General features: G+C 36.7%; 1 protein-coding gene across 2 annotated transcripts in view; it reads right to left on the bottom strand.

The window, feature by feature from the left end:
• SULF2 (sulfatase 2) overlaps window positions 1-19643 on the bottom strand; it is a 62658-nt gene that overhangs the window by 37505 nt on the left and 5510 nt on the right. For both annotated transcript variants that reach the window (XM_009702316.1, XM_009702317.1), the window contains exons 2-4: window positions 19067-19306; window positions 5069-5220; window positions 1410-1579 (exon numbers count right to left, since the gene is read on the bottom strand). In XM_009702316.1, coding sequence (XP_009700618.1) covers window positions 1410-1579; window positions 5069-5220; window positions 19067-19306 — 562 coding nt within the window. The remainder of the gene's footprint in view (window positions 1-1409; window positions 1580-5068; window positions 5221-19066; window positions 19307-19643) is intronic.

Raw genomic sequence — 19643 nt, 5'->3', positions numbered from 1 at the left:
ACTTTATAATCAGGAAAATAAACCTAGTTTGTGTGAAAAATAAAATTTAAACTATGAGCAAAAGAAACGTAGCTTATAATTTTCATTGCTGGCCTTCCTCATATCTTTCTATTCTTTTTCATTTGACTAGCATAATCAAATTGCTACAGAATATTGCTTGATAAATGATTATCATCTCTGAGATATGAATGCCTTCCAAAGGAACTTCAAATAAGACTGAAGTCAAGAGTGGGTATAAGCTATGAGAAGTTGCTCATTTGGCATTTCTGTAATTTTCATTTCATAGAAAATAACTGAGGATTAAGATGGCAAACAAACACAAAATACTGCATTGCTGTAGATCTAGGACACAGATTCTCTTTGGTAGCACAGCACAAAATAATGAAATATAGAATTCTAAGTTACGCAATACCTAGACACTAGAACAAAGGAAGCTTCTTCTCTCAGACTCTATTTTAAATATAGGGAAAAGCTCAAATAGATTTCACTGGATTTTGGACTAGTCCTGAGCAGCTTGGGCTACTGACTGATTATTATTTCCATCAGTTCTCAGCTCCTTCATAAATCCAAAATAAAACAGAATAACCCATTTAAAAAAAAAAAAAAAAAAAAGGCGGCACATAGGAAGAAAGTTACAAATGTTGAATGTCAATGAAGGCACGAAGGCAGTAATTAGAAAAATACTGGAACATTTTCAGTCGTGCCAAAAGGTGATTTGGGAGAACCATTCATTTTATCAGCATGCAAGGAGATGCCTGTAATGAAGCATTACAAAGCTGTCTCTGTCCTAAAACCAAGAACCATCTCATCATAGAGTCTATGAACATGTTAACTCGGGAATTGGGTGATACTGCTTTTGGGACCCGTTACACACATTGTACCATGTTATGTACAGCCATACCAGCTCATTCAGAAATCGTTTGTCTAATTTGGTGCTGCAGACCTGTATTTCCTTTCTTTCCATAAATGAAACAGGAGTAATAAGTATTGCATACTATGCGATTTTTGGTAATACCCATAAAATAATATCATTTATACATAAGGACAGGGAGACAGAGTTTCTTCCCCTGAAGAGATTACAGCCCAAGAACCAGACTTTGATCCCCCTGCTCAAAATAAAACAGTGCTTTACTTCCCAAATAGGTTGTAACTATGTCCAATGAATTCAACATGAATCTTTCCATTTATCTCAGTGAGCTACAATTCTGAGTTATAGATGCAGTAGTTGTTCTCGAGATACTTGAACTAGTCTGAAGACGTAAAAACAAAACAAAACAAAAACCACCTTGAAATTCTTATTATATATTTGTGACAAACTTATGTCAAGAGTATTATAAAGCAAACATTGTTACCCCAGAGGTAGCCAGGATTTCTGAACCTGGAAATTAAAGGATTTTATTTTTCCTTACATGTGTTGTGAGGCATTAGGAAAGAGATGCGAGTACTGAGGGGCTGAATCTTCAGGGCCGTGAGGAGCAGCATGGCTTATAACCATCAGTACAGGCCTGTGAGGATACATCTTCTTTGAAATTCTGAAGAAGGTAATACTGTCATTGGTAATCAGATCAGTTAGATAATCCTGCAAGTAGAAGTAAAAGTATAATGAGATACTTGAAAAATAATTTCAAGTTGGGGGGTGAGATGGGAAGGGGAGGTCTGAGGTATCGCAAGAAACAGGAAAAAAGAAGCTCCTTCACTCAGAATGGGAGGAGAAGGGAGTTAAGTTACATATTTTAAAACTTCAAAAACTAAACCAAATCATTCTTTCTTCACTGCCTAGAAATATGAAAAGCGATAGCGTCCCCTCAGAAATCAATTGCATGAAAAAAGATCAAATAGGACTCTTTCTTCCCAGAGTGGGTAATTACATTATGAAGATCACAATACTAAATACAATTATCAGGTATTAATAAAAAAAAAAGAAATAGAAGATTACAGGTCAATTTCTTTGCTTTTTGGTGTTGGTATTTTCAAGGTGTATAGTCCAGCCTTACATCATAAAAGTGCTTTGGAAATCCAAATGCTTGATGTCCTTTTTTCTTAACTTCCCTCTGAACCAGAAGTCACTAAAGCTAGAAGATGCTGGGCTAATTGGACCAAATATTTTATTCAATGTTACAGACACAATGACAATCTGACAGAGATATAGCTCTGTCAAATAAACTGCTGAGAATTTAGAAAACTTCCTTTGGAAGATACGGACTATCTTTCTGTTTTCTAAGAAGTATCATTATCATTCTTCTGATGTCTGCTAGACCTACACGGATTGAAGGCAGTATTTTTAATGACAAGCCATGTTGCCTCTTAGGCTGCATCACAGGAAATACTGCAAATATAAATACCCCCAAAACATGAGTAGGATATGAAACTGCACCTTTAAAATACAAAATAACAACCGTCATGTCACAGCTGAATATAAAATCAGACATGTTGTCTGCCTCTGGTCAAGTGAACAAGTACAAGGTGTGGTACATATTGAACTGCATCTCATTTTAAGTACAGCTGTCTGTCCATGGCTGAGATATTTGTTCCTCTTTAGCACTGCAAATGTCCTTGATCTGAGAAGTCAGCTTATCATTCATCAAAGGAAACCTTTTTCATCGACGGTATTTACTTTCCCCAAGTTATTTCCCGTGTATCCCAGAACAAGGCTGGCAAAGTCTCCGTTTATAATTTTACACATTGGTTCCAACATGAGGCACATCTGTTATGAAACTGTTATGATTATGACTTACAATATTTTCACTCTTGAAAACAGGTGTAAATAGGCATAGCTCCATCAAAGTTCACTGAAGAACCTCCATTCATAAGCATATGCAGGGGAAGGGAGAATGTGCAATAAGCCAGACCAAAGCAAAACTGACTTCTGAACATACTTTCAATACCTGAGAGCATACTCATAGCTGAGAGAGAATACTGCAGTGCTCCCAAAAATGCACTGACGTTTATCTAAAATGTGCCTGTTCTTTAAGCTGGTTGGTCACTTTCTGAAGCATGTAATTCATCTTTGATTTAACCAAATTTTATTTTGAAGATGAAGGTTTTCACCTGCTCAAAGTGAAAATCACTCAAATTCAATGTTGCAAAAATCAGTATTTATCAGGCCAAAAGACCAAACAGAAACTTTTCTCTTAACTGATCTCTTTTTTTTAAAAGCTCTAGATTGTAGAGGTTGTAGTAGACTGTGTGAATGCATACAAAACTAAAAATTAATCTAAAAAAGTTGACAGAAACTGAAAAAGAAAAATCAAAGTAGAATATATCCTGTTAGAAAATCTGAAAGAATTTGCAAAGATTTGATTTTCAGAGGATAAGTGCTTAGCAGTCGCTTTGGAGGACAGAATCAGTAATGTTTTTCTCTAGTTTTCCACGGGCATGTAATTAACATTAAGTAGGTCAACTAGATAGGGCTAAAAAATAATCTGATTATATTGTTCATTGCTGGAAAATTAAGTTTCCAGTGACAAAAATGGCAGGAAAGAAAGAGAAGCAGTCTTCTATTTCAGCTTCTGTATGTTCATTTGAACTCCAGTGGTAACATCAACAAATGCTGTTGCTCTGCACACCATCATCTGTTTATTATCATAGCTGTGTACTATTCAAGAATATGAAGATTATAAAAAAAATTATATTTTAATCAGATTTTTTTTTAAAAATTATTAAACGCAGTAAGAAAAACTAAACCAAATGAAAACCTAAAAATTTTCAAGTATTGCATACACAAAACAGAGCTTAGGGTATTGGAACATAAAATTCCCCATTGGGTCCTTGGTACAATGGGGAACAATGCTCTATGAAATCATGTGCCTGACATTGTTCCACGTAAGACATTGCCATCGTAACATTTTTGGTACATGGCTGTAAAGATTAGGTCTCTCATTCTTCATAGATCAGAAGGGAAACAAAAGACACATAATTCTGTACATCAGTTGCCCCTTGCCCTTAGCAGGTGGTGACAGAAAAGGAAATCCTAGAAGGCTGTTAAGTTTTATCTTTCAACACAAAGTACATTCAATTAAAAATGGCAAATAGGGGAGGCGAAGGGGGAAATCACACAGACATCAACCTTTTAAAGGAAAAACGAACTGTGAACACATTGCTAATGAAACACAAATATGGAGGCAGGATTTGTGCTCAGTAAGAGAAAAAGAACAGAATCCCTGTTAAGCAAATACACCTTACAAATTAGTATTGCTCCAGTCAACTTCCTAAGTTATATACTACTTAAACTACAGCAGCTTATGGATAAATTTATTTACCATGATACCTCAGAGACAATTCAGGCCATTTTAGGAACTCACAAAAACTGGTTCCTTTGGAAAGGTAACTCTTCTGGCTGAAATAAACATACTCCTGACTGCAAAGAGGTAACTGTTTGAGCTGTAACATGTGCTAGATGAGGAAAAAGATGACACTGCATTTGACAACGATTATCAAGCATTTTAGTAAGTTTGGCCAGGGTATAACATCCTTGCAAGGATGTTAGGAAACCTATGAGCCCACAACAATGCATGAAGGTATAAATTTAATAGTTAAATTTTCCACTCATTCACAATTATCGTAAGATATACCAAGACATTATGAATTCTCCATCATATTATGGCTGTGAAATAAGTTCCTTAAACTAACATAAAAAGATGGGTCTAGCCAGAGGGAACTGGATTCTTAGCTCATTTATGCTTGTGTAACTCCACTGGAGTCAGTTCTATATCAGGGGAATAGATGACAATCAGACTCAGCACACAATAATTAAAGTACAAAGCACAGAAATAGTTATCATGCAGTATTTAAATCCATTTTCACATCTTTAGCTCATAATACATAATACAGTCTCAGGACATTTTGTTTGTTTCCACTGCTGCTAACAATGTTTTCAGTAACACGACCCTCCTGGAATGGAAGATAAGGAAAAGTCCAAATACAACACCTATTGGGTTGTAGCTAATGTTACACGTAGCAGCTTTCACGTATAAAAAGAATTCTTTAGTTAGACTGAAACCATAAAGTGCAGCTTTATTGCGATCACGTCCAAATGCTAAAAAAATAGAAATAAATCAATAGGACCTACCCTGGAGTAGTCATATCCATGCTTCTCCTTCACTCCATTTCTACAGAGTGTGTAGTTGTAAAATCGAGAGTTTTTAAGTAATCCAACCCATTCTTTCCAACCAGGAGGCACATAGGAGCCATTGTATTCATTAAGGTACTTTCCAAAGAAAGCTAGGGGTAGAGAAAGTGGAAGCATAGTAAGGCGGCATAAACAGAAACATTTCAACGACACCATATTTAACCATATTCTTTCCTGTCTGTCCCTCCTGAGCAGACCTTTTTCTTCCTCATTCTGAAACATTTAAGATAAGAGGTAAGTTCTGAGTTATAAGTTTGCCTGTGTTTGCTTATTTCAGAGCTCCATAATGCAGATCTTTTGATTTACAACCTGACTATGTACGAGAGAAACTGGACCACAATTACCATTATATTTTCTTTAGTGCCTGACACATTCAGAGTCAGCTGAACAAAACAGAGAATGCTTAAAATAGTGCCAGTTGCCACATTATCTCATCCTATTCTGAATCACCCAATTTAGCTACATTTTTCATTTTGGTTACACCCACTTAAGCCATCTCCACCTCAGGAACTGGCAGAAGCAGTGAAGTCACTAAGAGGAGGCTGGCTTGGCAGAAATGATGACAAATGAGGATCATAAATATGATGAGATTTTAAACTTGCTGCATAGAAGCAATGAAGCAGCAGCCCGTTTGGCAGAACAAGTGCAGAATAAGTACAAGGATTCTTACAGAACACAGGGCAGGCATTTGAGCCATCCTCCCACAAGAGCTATGTATATGCTAGCCTTGTTCTGTAAGCCACAAGTGTACAGACACAAATTATTTTCTAGAAAATGGTTTATGAAAATGAAAAGCATTAGATTTCTATGAGAACACCACAAATTCTCTAAAGTACACGATGTACTCAATGATGCTTTCACACTATTCCAGTAAAAAAAATAATCATTTAAAGGAACACATTTTTCAGTATTAGTTTAGATGTCATATCATCACTATGCAATTACAGGGCAAATTCTACTGGAAGACTCCATTTATCTAGCTAGTTTTTTTTCAAAGCTTGAAGGTAAAATTCTGCTTTTGGGTCTGCAGACTGCACCGCGATTCAGCATCTGACTTTTCATGATCAGAGCTCAGATCTCAATTTTTTAATGATCTGGCAATACAAGTTGGCATTACCTCAGTGACTAGCACAAAGATCTTTACACTTGTTCCACTTCTCATTAGAAATATTTTTAATCTAGAAGCACATAGTGTCTGCAGTATCTCACACTGGCCATCTATCCGTGAATGTCTGTGCTTCTATAAGGACAACAGAATATCTAAGATTCTGTTCTTAGACTTAGATTAAACCTCACCTCATAACCTGCAGGACTTGAGCACACAGTTCACAGTTCCCAGGTTCTTAAAGACTTTTTTTTAAGCTTGCAGCCTATAGTGTCTGATACTGCACCTTCTTGTACTTATATAAATGCAAGGAGCAATACTGTGGATAGAGAACAGGTTTTCAGCCGGTGTAAAAAGGGCCAGTCTCACTTAAGTCAATTGATTTACATCTATTTGTAGTAGGCTGAATATTTGTCCAAAAGATAGACACAGTGAGAAACAGTAATACAAAACAGTATGTGAGAGTGCTCCATATCATTACTTGATAGTTTTTTTCTTTTCTAAAAAAATGGGAAACATGGTATTAGCAACATCATAATATAGTGGAATGGAATTAATTAAATTTTCAGGGAGTAAGTACATTGTGCACTGAATGTCCATAAGATCCAACTCAAAGTGCTTAGGTATAATGCAAAAGCATATTTTGAATCATCCTCCTCAACAAATTTCAATGTATTCAATTAATGTGTAAGGTGAGCCAAGAGAAAGTGAATGTTTGAGATTTTTCGAAGTGTTTGAAAGAGATGAAAGTGTTAACAAAATTAAGATCTACATCACAGAAGATGAAGAGGGCATATCTATTAGGATATAATTAATAAATTCCTTAAAATTACACTGTGCTTTCAAAATATTTTGCAAAACCAGCTAAGGTGTTATGCTTACAGAAGGGTTAAGTGACTGATAAGCATGCTGCAGAAAACAATTTGTTTCACTGTCCTGAACTACCTCATGACATCTTCTTTAACCAAGCAAAGTAAACTAACAGCAATGAACAAAGCAAAATCTACTCCACTGTAGATGAAAACTATCACATTACTCAGAGACTACATTTATACAGTATGTACACTTTTTCAAATCATTTTTCTTTACAAACACCTTCTAATTTTTAAAGAAAGAAAGGCAACTCACAGCCGTTATGGGTAACAAAATAACACAGATGCACATTTTTTTCTTGTCCTAGTAACAGAGGATTGAAACACTGACCACTGTCTACAGTAGCAGGTAGGCACAAGGCAATCCAAAGCCTTTTGTCCCCCATTCACCATATTATACCTAAACAGAGATATATTTGGCATTTCCGCTGACAGGAACCAATCTGTTCCTAAAACCTTTGGCTGAGCCAGCTCAAGAACTCAGGAAAGAGGCATTCTGTAAAGAATTACTTCATTGTTATTCTGCAGAGGCATTAAAGGAAAGTCTGGTGGAAGTTCCTTCCCGCACCTTTTGCGTACTCCCCATTGTACATTCAGGATGTCTTTATAATCTTTCATGGATGTCAAAGTGCTTTAAATAATTTTCTCTGCTGTTTCCAATCTTCCATTTCACATCTTTTTCTTTCCCTCCCTTCTTCTCATCTGTTTAAAGGCTTGTTATTCAAAAATTGTTAAATGTCACTCCTCTGCAGTACAAAATATTGGGTTACAATAAAGCTCTCGAGATGCTGGTGAAAGATTTTGACTTTGGATTGTAAAGATTCTCTCTAACACAATTTTTCCCCTCATCAGATTAGTTCACCACCAGAGACAGCTGCTCACTAGAGTACACATGCCTTCGGTACATCCAATTTCAAACCGCTCCAAGATTTCATTAATAAACATTCACACAGGCTGCTGTTTGATATGCTCAGCCATGCTCCAATACCAAGTCTATGAAACGATCATTAAAAAACATCCAAGTGGCTGTTTTTAATAAATCTGTTGGGAATGTGATTTTCCTTTAAATACCATACAATGTAGTTTCTCCTAAGACTACATAAAACAGGATATGCAAGACTCAAGTCCTTTGTACACTGTTACCACTTCCGCAGGGCCTCATAACCTTCTAAGGTTGTTTTCTCAGAGTCTCTCCCTTCGAAGAGAAGCACCTGGAAAATTCTTTGGTATAGAGTGGAATTTTTACAAGAGAGTTTTTCTTTTTAAACTCTTCCTGTAAGGAAAAAAAATTACACAGAAAAGAATTTTCCCTGTGTTATCAACTAATGCAAAGGCCTATCAGAATGTAACACAACCACAGATATATCCAGGCCACAGTTCATTGCTTAAAAAGCAGATGCAGCATATTGTCAAATGTAGTGTAAAAGCACAATCAAAAGAACGGACATCAAGGCATCATTTACCACCACTGGAAATGTTCAAGCTAGTTCTATCATCTATATCAGCTACCAAACTCTACAAGTTTGTTGGGTTGGGGTTTTTTCCCCCCCTTTTTAAAACACTAATTCTTTTCATAATACCTACCTAAAAATACTTAACACAACTAAAATGCACCTACAAAGGATATTCACAAAACTTTGCATTAAATTGAAAACTAAGATAATTCAGGATGCATCAATAAAATGAAGCATGGGATCATTCATCCCTTTTTATTCTATACGGACTGCCCAATGTTAGGAGTTGGATAGAACAGACCTTTTTCAGTTCTCAAACTAGAAACAGGTATGCAGTGGAAGTCAACAGCGATTCACCAGTATATAACTGCCAGATCCGATTAAGACACAGAATTTCAGCCTTTCATTCAGTTCCCTTGATTTGGCAGCTCTGATTCTGACCATAGTTAGTTTTCCATTTAGACACAATTTTGTTAACTGCTGGTCAAGATCAATTATCCATTCCACTAATAACCTGTTTAACAGTATGATCATAGGGTTTAGGTTCGTTTTAAAGAAAGAAAGAAGGAAATCAAGAAAGGAATATATGAGAGGAGTACTGGTAATAACTTCCTAACAGCAATACATCATTTTCTGTCAGGAAGCAGTGAAAGAAAAAGCTCTTGCTATATGTAAAGCCACATCAGGCTATGCACTAGAAAAATATACTCTGTGGAGCAGCGTTAGCCTGGCTTCAGGGGGACCTAATAACCTTTTCACCTGTGTGGAGATTATTGAGAAGATAAAGCCAGGCTCTTCATGGTGGTGCATGGTGGGAGGACAAGAAAGAATCAGCATAGACCAAAACAAGTGAGGTTCAGCTGGGATGTAAAGAAAAGCTTTTTCATAAAGAGAAAAGTCAAAGAGTAAAACTGGTTGCTCAGAAACACTGTGCAATTCCAATCCTTGGTGTTTTTCAAGACCAGACTGCATAAAGCCCTCGGTAGCATGGCCTGGGGCAGGTTTTAGGCAGGTGGTGTAAAAGATACCTCCTGAGGTCCCTTCTAGCCTGAATAAGCCTGTGATCCTATGATGGACTAGGTGACTTATGAGGTCCATCTTCAGTTGAATATACATGATCCCAGGATTTTAGAATTTAGGAATATATTTGTAAATATTCATGCTCCCATAACAAATCCTGAAGTTCAGAAAAAGTAAAATTCAGCTTTTTGTTACTCCTGGACAGTAAGCTCAGTATTTATACCACACATCCCTCCTCCTGGAGTCTTCTTTTCAAATCCTTCATGCTACTTGGCTGCATCCACCTATTAGCATCCCATTAAATTGCACATCACCATGACTGTGAAGTTAAACTCATGTTTTAAGCTATTAACCCTCTACATTTAAACATGAATGTTGTGTGTTTAGTACTTTAAAGATGTATTTACAGCACTGTTTTCCTAACATATTTCAGCAGCCAACTTTCCAGGTATTAACTTAGGTTTTGAGCTGCGAGTCTTAATTACTCATAGAGATTTGTCTATCCCTCTAAAATATTTTACTTCTGTATCTGATACCAGTTATCCCCAGCTCAAATTTAACAATTAGTTACATTTGAGCAATCCTTTAGTTTTGGACTAGGGGAAGGGGGGGGCATTTCCGACCTCTGCTCTATATCTAGCAAAAATTACTTTCAGTACTTTTTGTCCTCTAAGAGACAATCAGAGGAAAGCAGATGAGAAAGCACTCTCAGCATGGCTAAGTATGCATGTAACAAGCAGTAAGCCCGAAGACCAAGTTAGCTTTTCCTTCACATCATGGCCAAATATACTCTTAAACTGACAATGTACAATGGAATAAACCCAGTGAGATTAATGGATTTATAGCAGAAGTATGGGGGTTCCGAGATAAAATCCTGTAATTTAGTATTAAATTTGGTTCCATGGGAAAGATTTCTGAAGAGACATCAGCTCTCATTAGGTATCAAAACAACTGACTAGATTTTCCAAAAATCAGTAACTGAAGTTCTGAAGTCAGCTGAACAAAATGGTCCCAGTTGGCACCTTTACTGACAACAGCAAATACGACACTACTGCAAAGATTAGAAGATACAGCATCAGTATTAATACCTCAGTAACTGCAGTAAATCTAATGGGTTGCATAGAACACACAGTAGGTTCCTAAACATTAGAGTATTTTCAAGGAGGAAAAGAAGGGCTTTTGTTCTCGGATCCCTTTAGTTCCATCAGTTTCAGGATGCTAAGAAAAACTGGGCTCCAAGTAATTTTTTGCTATTTCTTTTCTACTGTATGTCTGCAATAGTCCTTGAAATGATGAATTCATCAAGGTTCTTAACCAGCTAGACTAAGCAGAGATGTATAGTTGTATACACACACACACATTTTAGTCTGTTGCAAGATGGCCCAATTTTTCTCTAACCTATAGTACACTGATAGCACAAAATTTTCTTGAAGATCACACGCTCCATCCACCATCACAGGGACATAAAAAGAGTAGTACTGAAGGCAAGTACCTTTACATGCACAGCTCCTCTCTGCAGCTTGAATAAAAATTATCATTATAATTCATGAAACACAATAGTTGTAAACCCCATGTTGTACAGTGACTGGTAACGACTGCAGTTAGAATAGCCTCCGGGCTTTCTTGTTATGCCAGGGGACTAGCATGACATCTAGCAGGACAAAGGCAATGCACAGTGATCTTTACGACAGCTTTGTTCCTCTTCCTGAATTTGCACTGCACATTCCTCAATTGTGGCCAAGGATCAGTGCCAAGATCTATTTCACAAATCAGGGGAATTGGCTGAAGTGGAGCAGATGAAGCCAAATAGAACAAAAGGGCTCAAACCAAATATTTTTAAATGGTCAACAGGGAATCAAGCTGAAGAATGCTGATGGTGAGCCAGGTGAGCCAAGTCTTGCTTGTCCTTCTCAGGTGAGCAAATTCCCAGTGGAATTGGGGCCAAAGCCTGCTTTCACTAATGCCTATGGCACAGCTTACAAAAGTTTAAACACAACTAGAATTGTAAGGCACAAATATCTTTCTAAACATTTCTCTTACACACTCCCTCTGAAAGTTAAAGGAAAAAAACCTAGAAATGGCAATCTTCGTATAATCAATCTTTTTTACCATTCAGGACAAGATGAGTTAGTGTATCACAAGAGCACCACTTCCTATACCGGGCAGGACAAGAGACAGCAGGAGTGCTGGCTGGCTATGTGGTTCAGAGCACCACTCTACAATACAGCTCACTATTGCTAGTCAATCTGCTCATATTCCTTGTTGGCCAATCCCGACCATTCAGATTTTCCACAAAATGTTTCCCAACGTCAAAACTACCACAACAACAAGACATTTTATTAAAAATTTACCATGGGTATCACTCCTCCCTTCTATGTACCATGGTCACAGAAGAATCTTAACCTCTAGATTTATCCTCCTCTCATCCCATGCAACATTTCCTCCTCCACACATAAAAACCAAAACCAGCTCCAACAGTGGATTATCAGACCTTTTTCTAATAACAAACAGTCTAAGCAAAAGTTTATCTAGCTTAACGCTGAATTTTCACTAAAATACCAAAGTCTGCACCATGCTATTTGGGGCAACTCCAAAAGAATTTCATTTAGAGCCATTTTGTCTATAGGATTTTATCAAAACCCGATTGTCAAGTTTCAGGAAGCTACGAGATATGCTGTGCAAGAAGAAATATTTGCTGTATTTTAACAAAGCTGATTTTTCCACCTAGCAATAAACTTGGAAGAACACTACTAAAACCATTAGTTCATAAATAAAAACAATAAAGTCTTACTGAATCGAATTAGGAGAAAGTCCAACCTTGGTTCAATATAACCACAGAATTCTTTTCAACAAGATATTCACTGAGCGAGAAGAAATCTAGGTTCTACAGTAATTTATTGTTTGTACGTTTACCTTTTACTTTTGACAAAAAAAAAAAGGACACTTTTTTTTCGGTAAATAACCAGTCACTTCTTACAGTCCTGAAATCCATCTCAAAAACAGATAGAGTCCTCCCATGCATAACATATACATAAGGATGGGAGGTGCTATTATTTCTAACTTAGAAGACAAGACAAAGGTCTCAGGGCAGTACTCATGCTGCTAATACATACAAAAAGACATGAGGATGTTCCAGTTCAAAGAAACTGGAATTCAACTTCCAGAAACTGGAATTAGAATCTATCTGCAAAGTTTATACTGTAGGCACTGACAAGTCTTTGAAATCATCCCTGTTCTCCTACACACTTTATTAGAAGATGGTATACAGCTTATTGTTCTATCTTTGAACTTCAGTATCACTACGCTTTTCCAGTGCCCACTAAATTGTGTATCGCTGCTGTAACAGGGCAAGTATATAACTGTGTGGGCCACACAGAACACTCACACCTTTGGGCATATAGGAAAGACAACTTTGGAAAACTGTGTTCAGTAAATTACATTACTAAATTAAATTTGATGATTTGGAAAGACTTCTGCAAAAAACCCTAGCATTCTAGAAAAGCAAAGAAAAAAGAATGCAAGAAGATACCACAAGGACTTAAATTGCTAGCTGAATAAAACAAAAGATCTCTAAATTGGAGTGAGAAGGAGGGAACCTCTTCTCATTTTTGGCTGATAAGCTACTTAATATTGAACACAAATGGTCCTGGAAGATGAAAAACTTAGTAAGCCAACAGGTTCTTTTATTTTAAGTACTGCCATCCTAAAAGATCTAAACTAACAAAGACTTTAAAAACATTTTCTTAATGTGAAAATATTCTGTTTAACTTTTAGCTGTTTTGAATGCTATGAAACAATAATCCTATTTCTGAAGAAATATCAAGTTATGAATTACTTCTTGCGTGAAACAATAAACCAGTATGACAAAGCCATTACACTTTAAATGCTACAACTGGTATCCTATCAGAAGAGTACATTATATTAGGGTAAAGAAAAAGATGAGGTGTTTCTCACAATCTACATTTTATGTTGAAAACAGATTTAGGGGAAGAAATAAGAGACAGGGTAAGAAGGAAACAAAACATGACTGGAAACAAGGGAGCCACAGACACTGGCTTATTTCCATAGTTGTGGATGCCTTCATCTCAGACTCCTGGGAAAGTTTTATTGGATTGCAGGCTATCTTGTGGATTTCAATCAGTGAGTTATTCACAGAAATGTGTATATTCCTCTCTTCAGGACAGTTAAAATGTGCATTAAATAATGTAAAGCTGCATGCAGAAGACAGATGATGAAACAGTTGCTGTATAGATGTGTTTCACTTCTACCACTTCTGCATAATCCTCAGGAGACCACAGTTCTACCTAATGTGTTCTCATTTTAAGTTATCATACTTTATAATATGTTTAAAGTGAAATTACTGATGATTACAACTCATAGAAACAGAGGGAAAAGACACATGCATGTTTGACTTGAAATCAACTCACAGTATAGAACTGAATTTAGTTGGGAGGGGCGGGGGGGGGAAAGGCTTTAACACACATGAGGCAGGAAATCCAGAATTGTCTTTTGTTTGAAAATATCATTCTCCAGAATATTTGCAGGACATTCAGCTCAATAATTCATCGCCATGGACAAGTCTGCCAGAAGTAGTAACACGGACAGAGTCAGTGGATTTGGGCTATACATCAGGACTCTTCTTAATCCTTTCCAGCATAGATCCTCGGTGTCCTTTTGCAGTAACAGCTATCATGATACAGCCACTGTGCTGAACCTTTCTTTCACACCATTTTCAAGTCTAATGGTCTCAAACCATCTAACAGATATAATCTGACAGACCTTGCTAAGATAATATTTCTATATAGAGAGTAAAAGATCTAAGGAAACAAATTTACCTTTCAGATAAATAATTCAGAAACCTGATATCCAGTTTTGAAAAGCCACCTAAATGTCTTGGAGGTAAATATAACACTTCAGTTCCTAATCGTGCAAATCACTTACAAAAATTAAGTCTGCCTCTTAAATCACTTGGTTATTATTTTTAAAAATGGTCTTCAGTCTTCACCAGCTGCAAAAGCTATCTGTCCTGCATATAGGATGTTACCCTGACTTGGATAATCTATTTTCTTTATAAGCACGTACGATGACAGAGCAGACGTGCAGCACAGTATAGTGGCTAGCGCACTGGAGTGCGAATCAAAACTTGCATCTCTTCTTAATGTTGCTCTTCACCTGCATATGACCTTGCAGAAAGTACTTCACTATTCTGTCTCTACTTCTGTCTACCCTTTGACTCTTTAGGTCACCAATTATTCCCTACCAAGCAATTATACACAGAGATCAACTTCACTTATGTTTTTAAGTATTTCTGTAATAAAAAATAGCAACCAGCAATTATTGTAGAGAGTAAATTCTACAGCAGGGAACTGATAATCTAAGAATTTTTCTCCTGGCATGTATCTAGATATTAAAATCTGGTCACATATTTTTCAGGTTCATTCCTCCTTTAATAAACATTTACCAATAGCCTTTCTCCTCTTTCTTACAATTCAACATTAAAATCACTTTAAAATGTCAAAGGCTCAGACAGTGAAGTGGAAAAATAATTATTTGAATGCAGTCAGCCACTGTATCTTCTTAGGCTAATATTAATGGGAGGAAATGGAAGATTGTCACTGAATTTTAATGAATTCATTAGTTAATTATTGTCAAGCCCCTTGAAAGTGCTAAGAATGATTATTACTTTTATTCCCAAGAAATTTTTTATAATGGCAGAGATGGACCTCCCACAATGACTTTTCTCTAGGTTCAAAATACAAGACTGATGCAAAATGGCATTTATTAATTCTTTGTGTAATTCAAGTATGGACTTACCATCAGAGTGAGATACTGACATATTACCATACAAATAGCAGCTTTTTCATTTGTTAATAGATCCATTTAACTGAAAAGGGTTAGCTGTACTATAGGGTACTGCTCAACAGGAACAAAGATGGTAAGCTAGCCAAAATGTGTACCACATGTGCTGCGTACTGAGCCACATTAAGCCCTAACATAAATTAACAGAATTCTCTCAGAAGATTCACTGAAGCAAAAGTGCCCTTCTGCCAGGCTGAATTTGGCCCACCATCCCTAATTCTGTTGAATTTAATAAGATAAACATGTCTTTTCATTTCCTGACTGCAGATAAGGCTGACAAAATATTCTGGAATCAGTCACCAATTTTAAGACCTAATCATTCAGCCAGCCAGGGAAATGGAAGAGAGAAGCTTTTCTCATTAAGTAATGTCTAAGGGAAAGTTCAAATCTGTATTCCAATAAAACATCTTGGTATTTGTTGCTGCAGGATCCAAGCATGCAACAATGCAGTGTGCATTTAAAAAATTGTTTCATAGATATGTATGCTTACGGAAAACAGAAACTTTTTCCTGTAAATGTTTACATAGGAACCTTTGGCAGAGAAATTCTCTGACATTCAGAAATGTTTGTCACAGGATCTCTTTGTTTCTTTTCCATTCTAATCATCTCCTGCTCCAAGCTGAAGTACTAGCATCCACTATTTTAAGTTAGTGATGAATCAGATGTTGCTTACATTGACTTTTCTAAAGATTAATTTGTCAATTGACTTGGTTTGTTTACATAAATTGTCCTTCTTGCCTAATTTCCCACAATGTGTAATAGGATAATGATGTGAGCAGCTCTTCAAAATCAGACCGATTGCTTAATATCCTGAGATTGGGAACTTGTTGTCTGTGTGTAGTAGCTACGTAACGAGAATATAGCCTTTCAGTTGCTATTCATGACACCGGCAGTTTTTAGATTATGAGACAGGTTAATGCAGAGGAAGACATACCTGTAACACCTACTGCCTCAATGGCTTCCATTGTAGAAGGAAAACCCATCCTTTACACTGTCATAATATCTATTTTAATTGAACCACGTAAAATGACAGTGAACCCTATGCATGATGGTCAAAGTCCTGACTGTTAAAGCCACAGACGGAACTTCCCTTGAGCTCAGTCTCTTCCTTTCATCTCTACTCTGCCAAGGTTGGTGCCTAACAAAGTAGGTCAAATTTTTTAAAGTGCCAAAGTTGAAAAAAACAAAACTGTCAATCAAGGCTGAAACTGAGAAACAATTCTAGGAAAGTTGCACCTTTTCTATCTCCTCTAATATTTTTTACTTGCAACTTGCACAAGAGAAACCTGCACCACACTGCTCCCTCCTGCCCGCATACCACCAGCACACTTCCCAAAGGTGTCAGCAGCAGCGCAAGTCTGTATTGATCCAAACCACAAATGCCACTGGCACCGGGAAAATACTACAACGCAGAAAGAATGGTCCCCAGCAGAATCATCTTTTGCAATGGAACAAACCACAGGGAGATCACAATGAATAGAGAAGAGAGCAAGGAGGTGTGAAACAAGCAGCAGAAAAGAAAAACAGAGGGAAGGTTAAGTGGAGTAGAAGAGTACAATTTCTTCCTTCAAGACTAAACAAAAGAGAAAAGAGAAGAGAAAAACACAGGGAGAAGGCCTGGCTTATGAATTAAGAAAAAAAAAAAACCCTCTTCCAAAATAACAACTTTCTCACTCCAAGGTTGCGAACTTAAATATAAAAGAAAGCTCAAAAGGCTTTATTCCTGATGGACTACCTCTTTCTTACCAAAAAAAAAAGAAAAAGTAAGTATCAAGAAGCTAAACTGTATGTTTGCCAGGCAAACCAGTACTACACCATGGAGCTCAAAACAAAAACACCGAAACAAACAAAAATCTAAAAAATCCCTACAAATTAACTCCTGTGCTTTCCAGATCTTCCTTTGTTTACCACAGTCATGTTCAAGGGGGACTCCTCATTTCAGAGAAACTGTATTCATAATGTCCAAAATACCCTCCTTAGCAGGTTATTTTTAAAACTTGAGAAACTGAGTGAACAAGGTTCTAAAGTAAAATTTCATGCTGTTTCTGAAGCAGGTAAATCTGATCAGATCTTGGGGGGGTGGGGGAAAGTACAAAAATACCTTCCTACTTCTGACATGCTTCACAGTGGATAACTCAAGACTTTTAACTGGAGATCAGAAATGAACACCAGCTTCCAATGATGGCAATTTCCATTTAAATTTGTATAATAACACATCACATTTAACTACATGAATGAGAATCTCATTTATACCTGAAGATTGCTTTGTACTTGTAAAAGTACTATTTCTGTATGTTCCAATAAATTTAGTTTGCAAATTAAGAAAGGTAGACTGAAAAATGTAACATAGATTCACTAAGATCTTGGGTCTCAATTTAAACATTAAGTTAATATAAAAATATAAGACGTATGAATGCCAGGACACTTGCAATAGCTAGGTAAGTCAGCAGAAATTGCAGGTGCTTGAAATATAGTCACTAAATATAAAAATTATTACAATAGACAAACACCAGTAAACAGAAAACAAATAATCTGTGAAGAATAAAACATCAACCTTGGTGTGGTATTCATAGGATCACTGGTATTAGTGCCAGGAATGATAAATGGAGGGAAACAGCAACCAATTAATAAGGTATGTGCACTTCCCCTAATTTATTTCTTTCCAGATTTATTCAGGTCTTTATTTTAGAAAAACAAAACAAGGAAATTACCTATTTGTTTTAAGACCAAGACTTTGCAGCAATAACATGTAAAACTCGCATGAATAGCTAGAAAGAAAATAATGACCTTGTTACAGATACTGTTCAAGATTTATACCAGTTTCTGGAAGCCTCAAATACTATAAATTCAAAGAAAAAAAAAGGTATGCTATCAGTAAGAACTATACTACAATACTATAGTATATATAGTATAAATAACACAAATAGAAGCAGGTTAATGCCTGTTTCTCATAATGAAAAAAGACATTAGCAAGAAAAATCACAAAACCATTATAACGGGCAAGGACCTAAATCTCATGTCTGGAGAACGCAAGAAGGAAATAGGTGTGAAACACATGCTACATATTTTCTGAAATCCTTTCTACAGGATGTTTGTTCCTACGCAAAGAGAATCTTTTGCTTCTCAGGTGTACATTTGATCTTGCCGATCATTCCTCAGTCGTTACTGATCCTAAACACCTTTCCAGGAACAGATTCTCTAGAGAAACCAATCCAGCTGACAGCTCTACCCCAAAGCACAGAAGGAGCAGTCCCTTCTCTTGTATTCTTAGTTTGATTAATATATCTGCTTTATGAAAAATTCAAATAATTAATTCCTTTCCATAGCATCTTTCTTGTCTGTTCTGTGCACTTCAGGTAATTGCAGGGCATATTGCACACGTGGTATGTCTTCAGTTTAAGCATGTGTACTATTTTATCCTCCCTAGCTTCTGAAAAAAAATCTTCTTTTTTTTTTTTACATTTCCTCAATTAAAAGTACGAGGAAGTTAAACCTACACGCAAGGCTGATGCTCTGGCATTCTGCACTGCTGCAGTCCATTACGAGAACAAAGGAAAATATTATATACATTAGCCTTCATACTAATAAGTCTAAGGAAGCTTTCAGTGGGAGCCAGCCTTCATCTTACCTGTCCTGTATCCTGTGTTGTTGAGGTACACTGCAAACGTACGTATTTCATGCTGAGCCTGCCAGGATGGAGAAGAACAGTTCTCATTGTTAGTGTAAGTGTTGTGGTTGTGGACGTACTTCCCTGTAAGAATAGAGGAGCGAGATGGGCAGCACATGGGTGTTGTCACAAAGGCATTGATGAAATGAGCACCTCCGTGTTCCATTATCCGTCTTGTTTTATTCATCACTTGCATAGAACCTGCAAGAAGAAAACCATCTCAGAATTATTTTCTTGTTTCAGTCACAAGAGCTAAGTAAGAGTTCACATGTTACATCAGAGACCAGAATGAAGCACAGAGAGCAAGGGCACTGTAATCTCATAGTGAACCGAAATCCAAAGAGATTATTCTTCCCCCTCTAGTGAAGTTCTCCCACTGTTTTAAGAAGGACCAAATACTGAAGTCCTAAATTAAGATAAGACACAAACCTGTTGACATAGATCATAATGCTTTTTAAATTTCTCTCTAAGTTCAAGATTTACCATTAACTATCTGCACCATTTGTGCAGCCCTTCTGGAGCCATTAGTACTGTTCCA

Source organism: Cariama cristata, unplaced genomic scaffold (genome assembly GCF_000690535.1).
Source record: "Cariama cristata isolate BGI_N322 unplaced genomic scaffold, ASM69053v1 scaffold686, whole genome shotgun sequence".
Lineage (NCBI taxonomy): Eukaryota > Metazoa > Chordata > Aves > Cariamiformes > Cariamidae > Cariama > Cariama cristata.
Note: the sequence above shows the minus strand (reverse complement) of the source record. Positions and strands in the feature narration are given on the sequence as shown.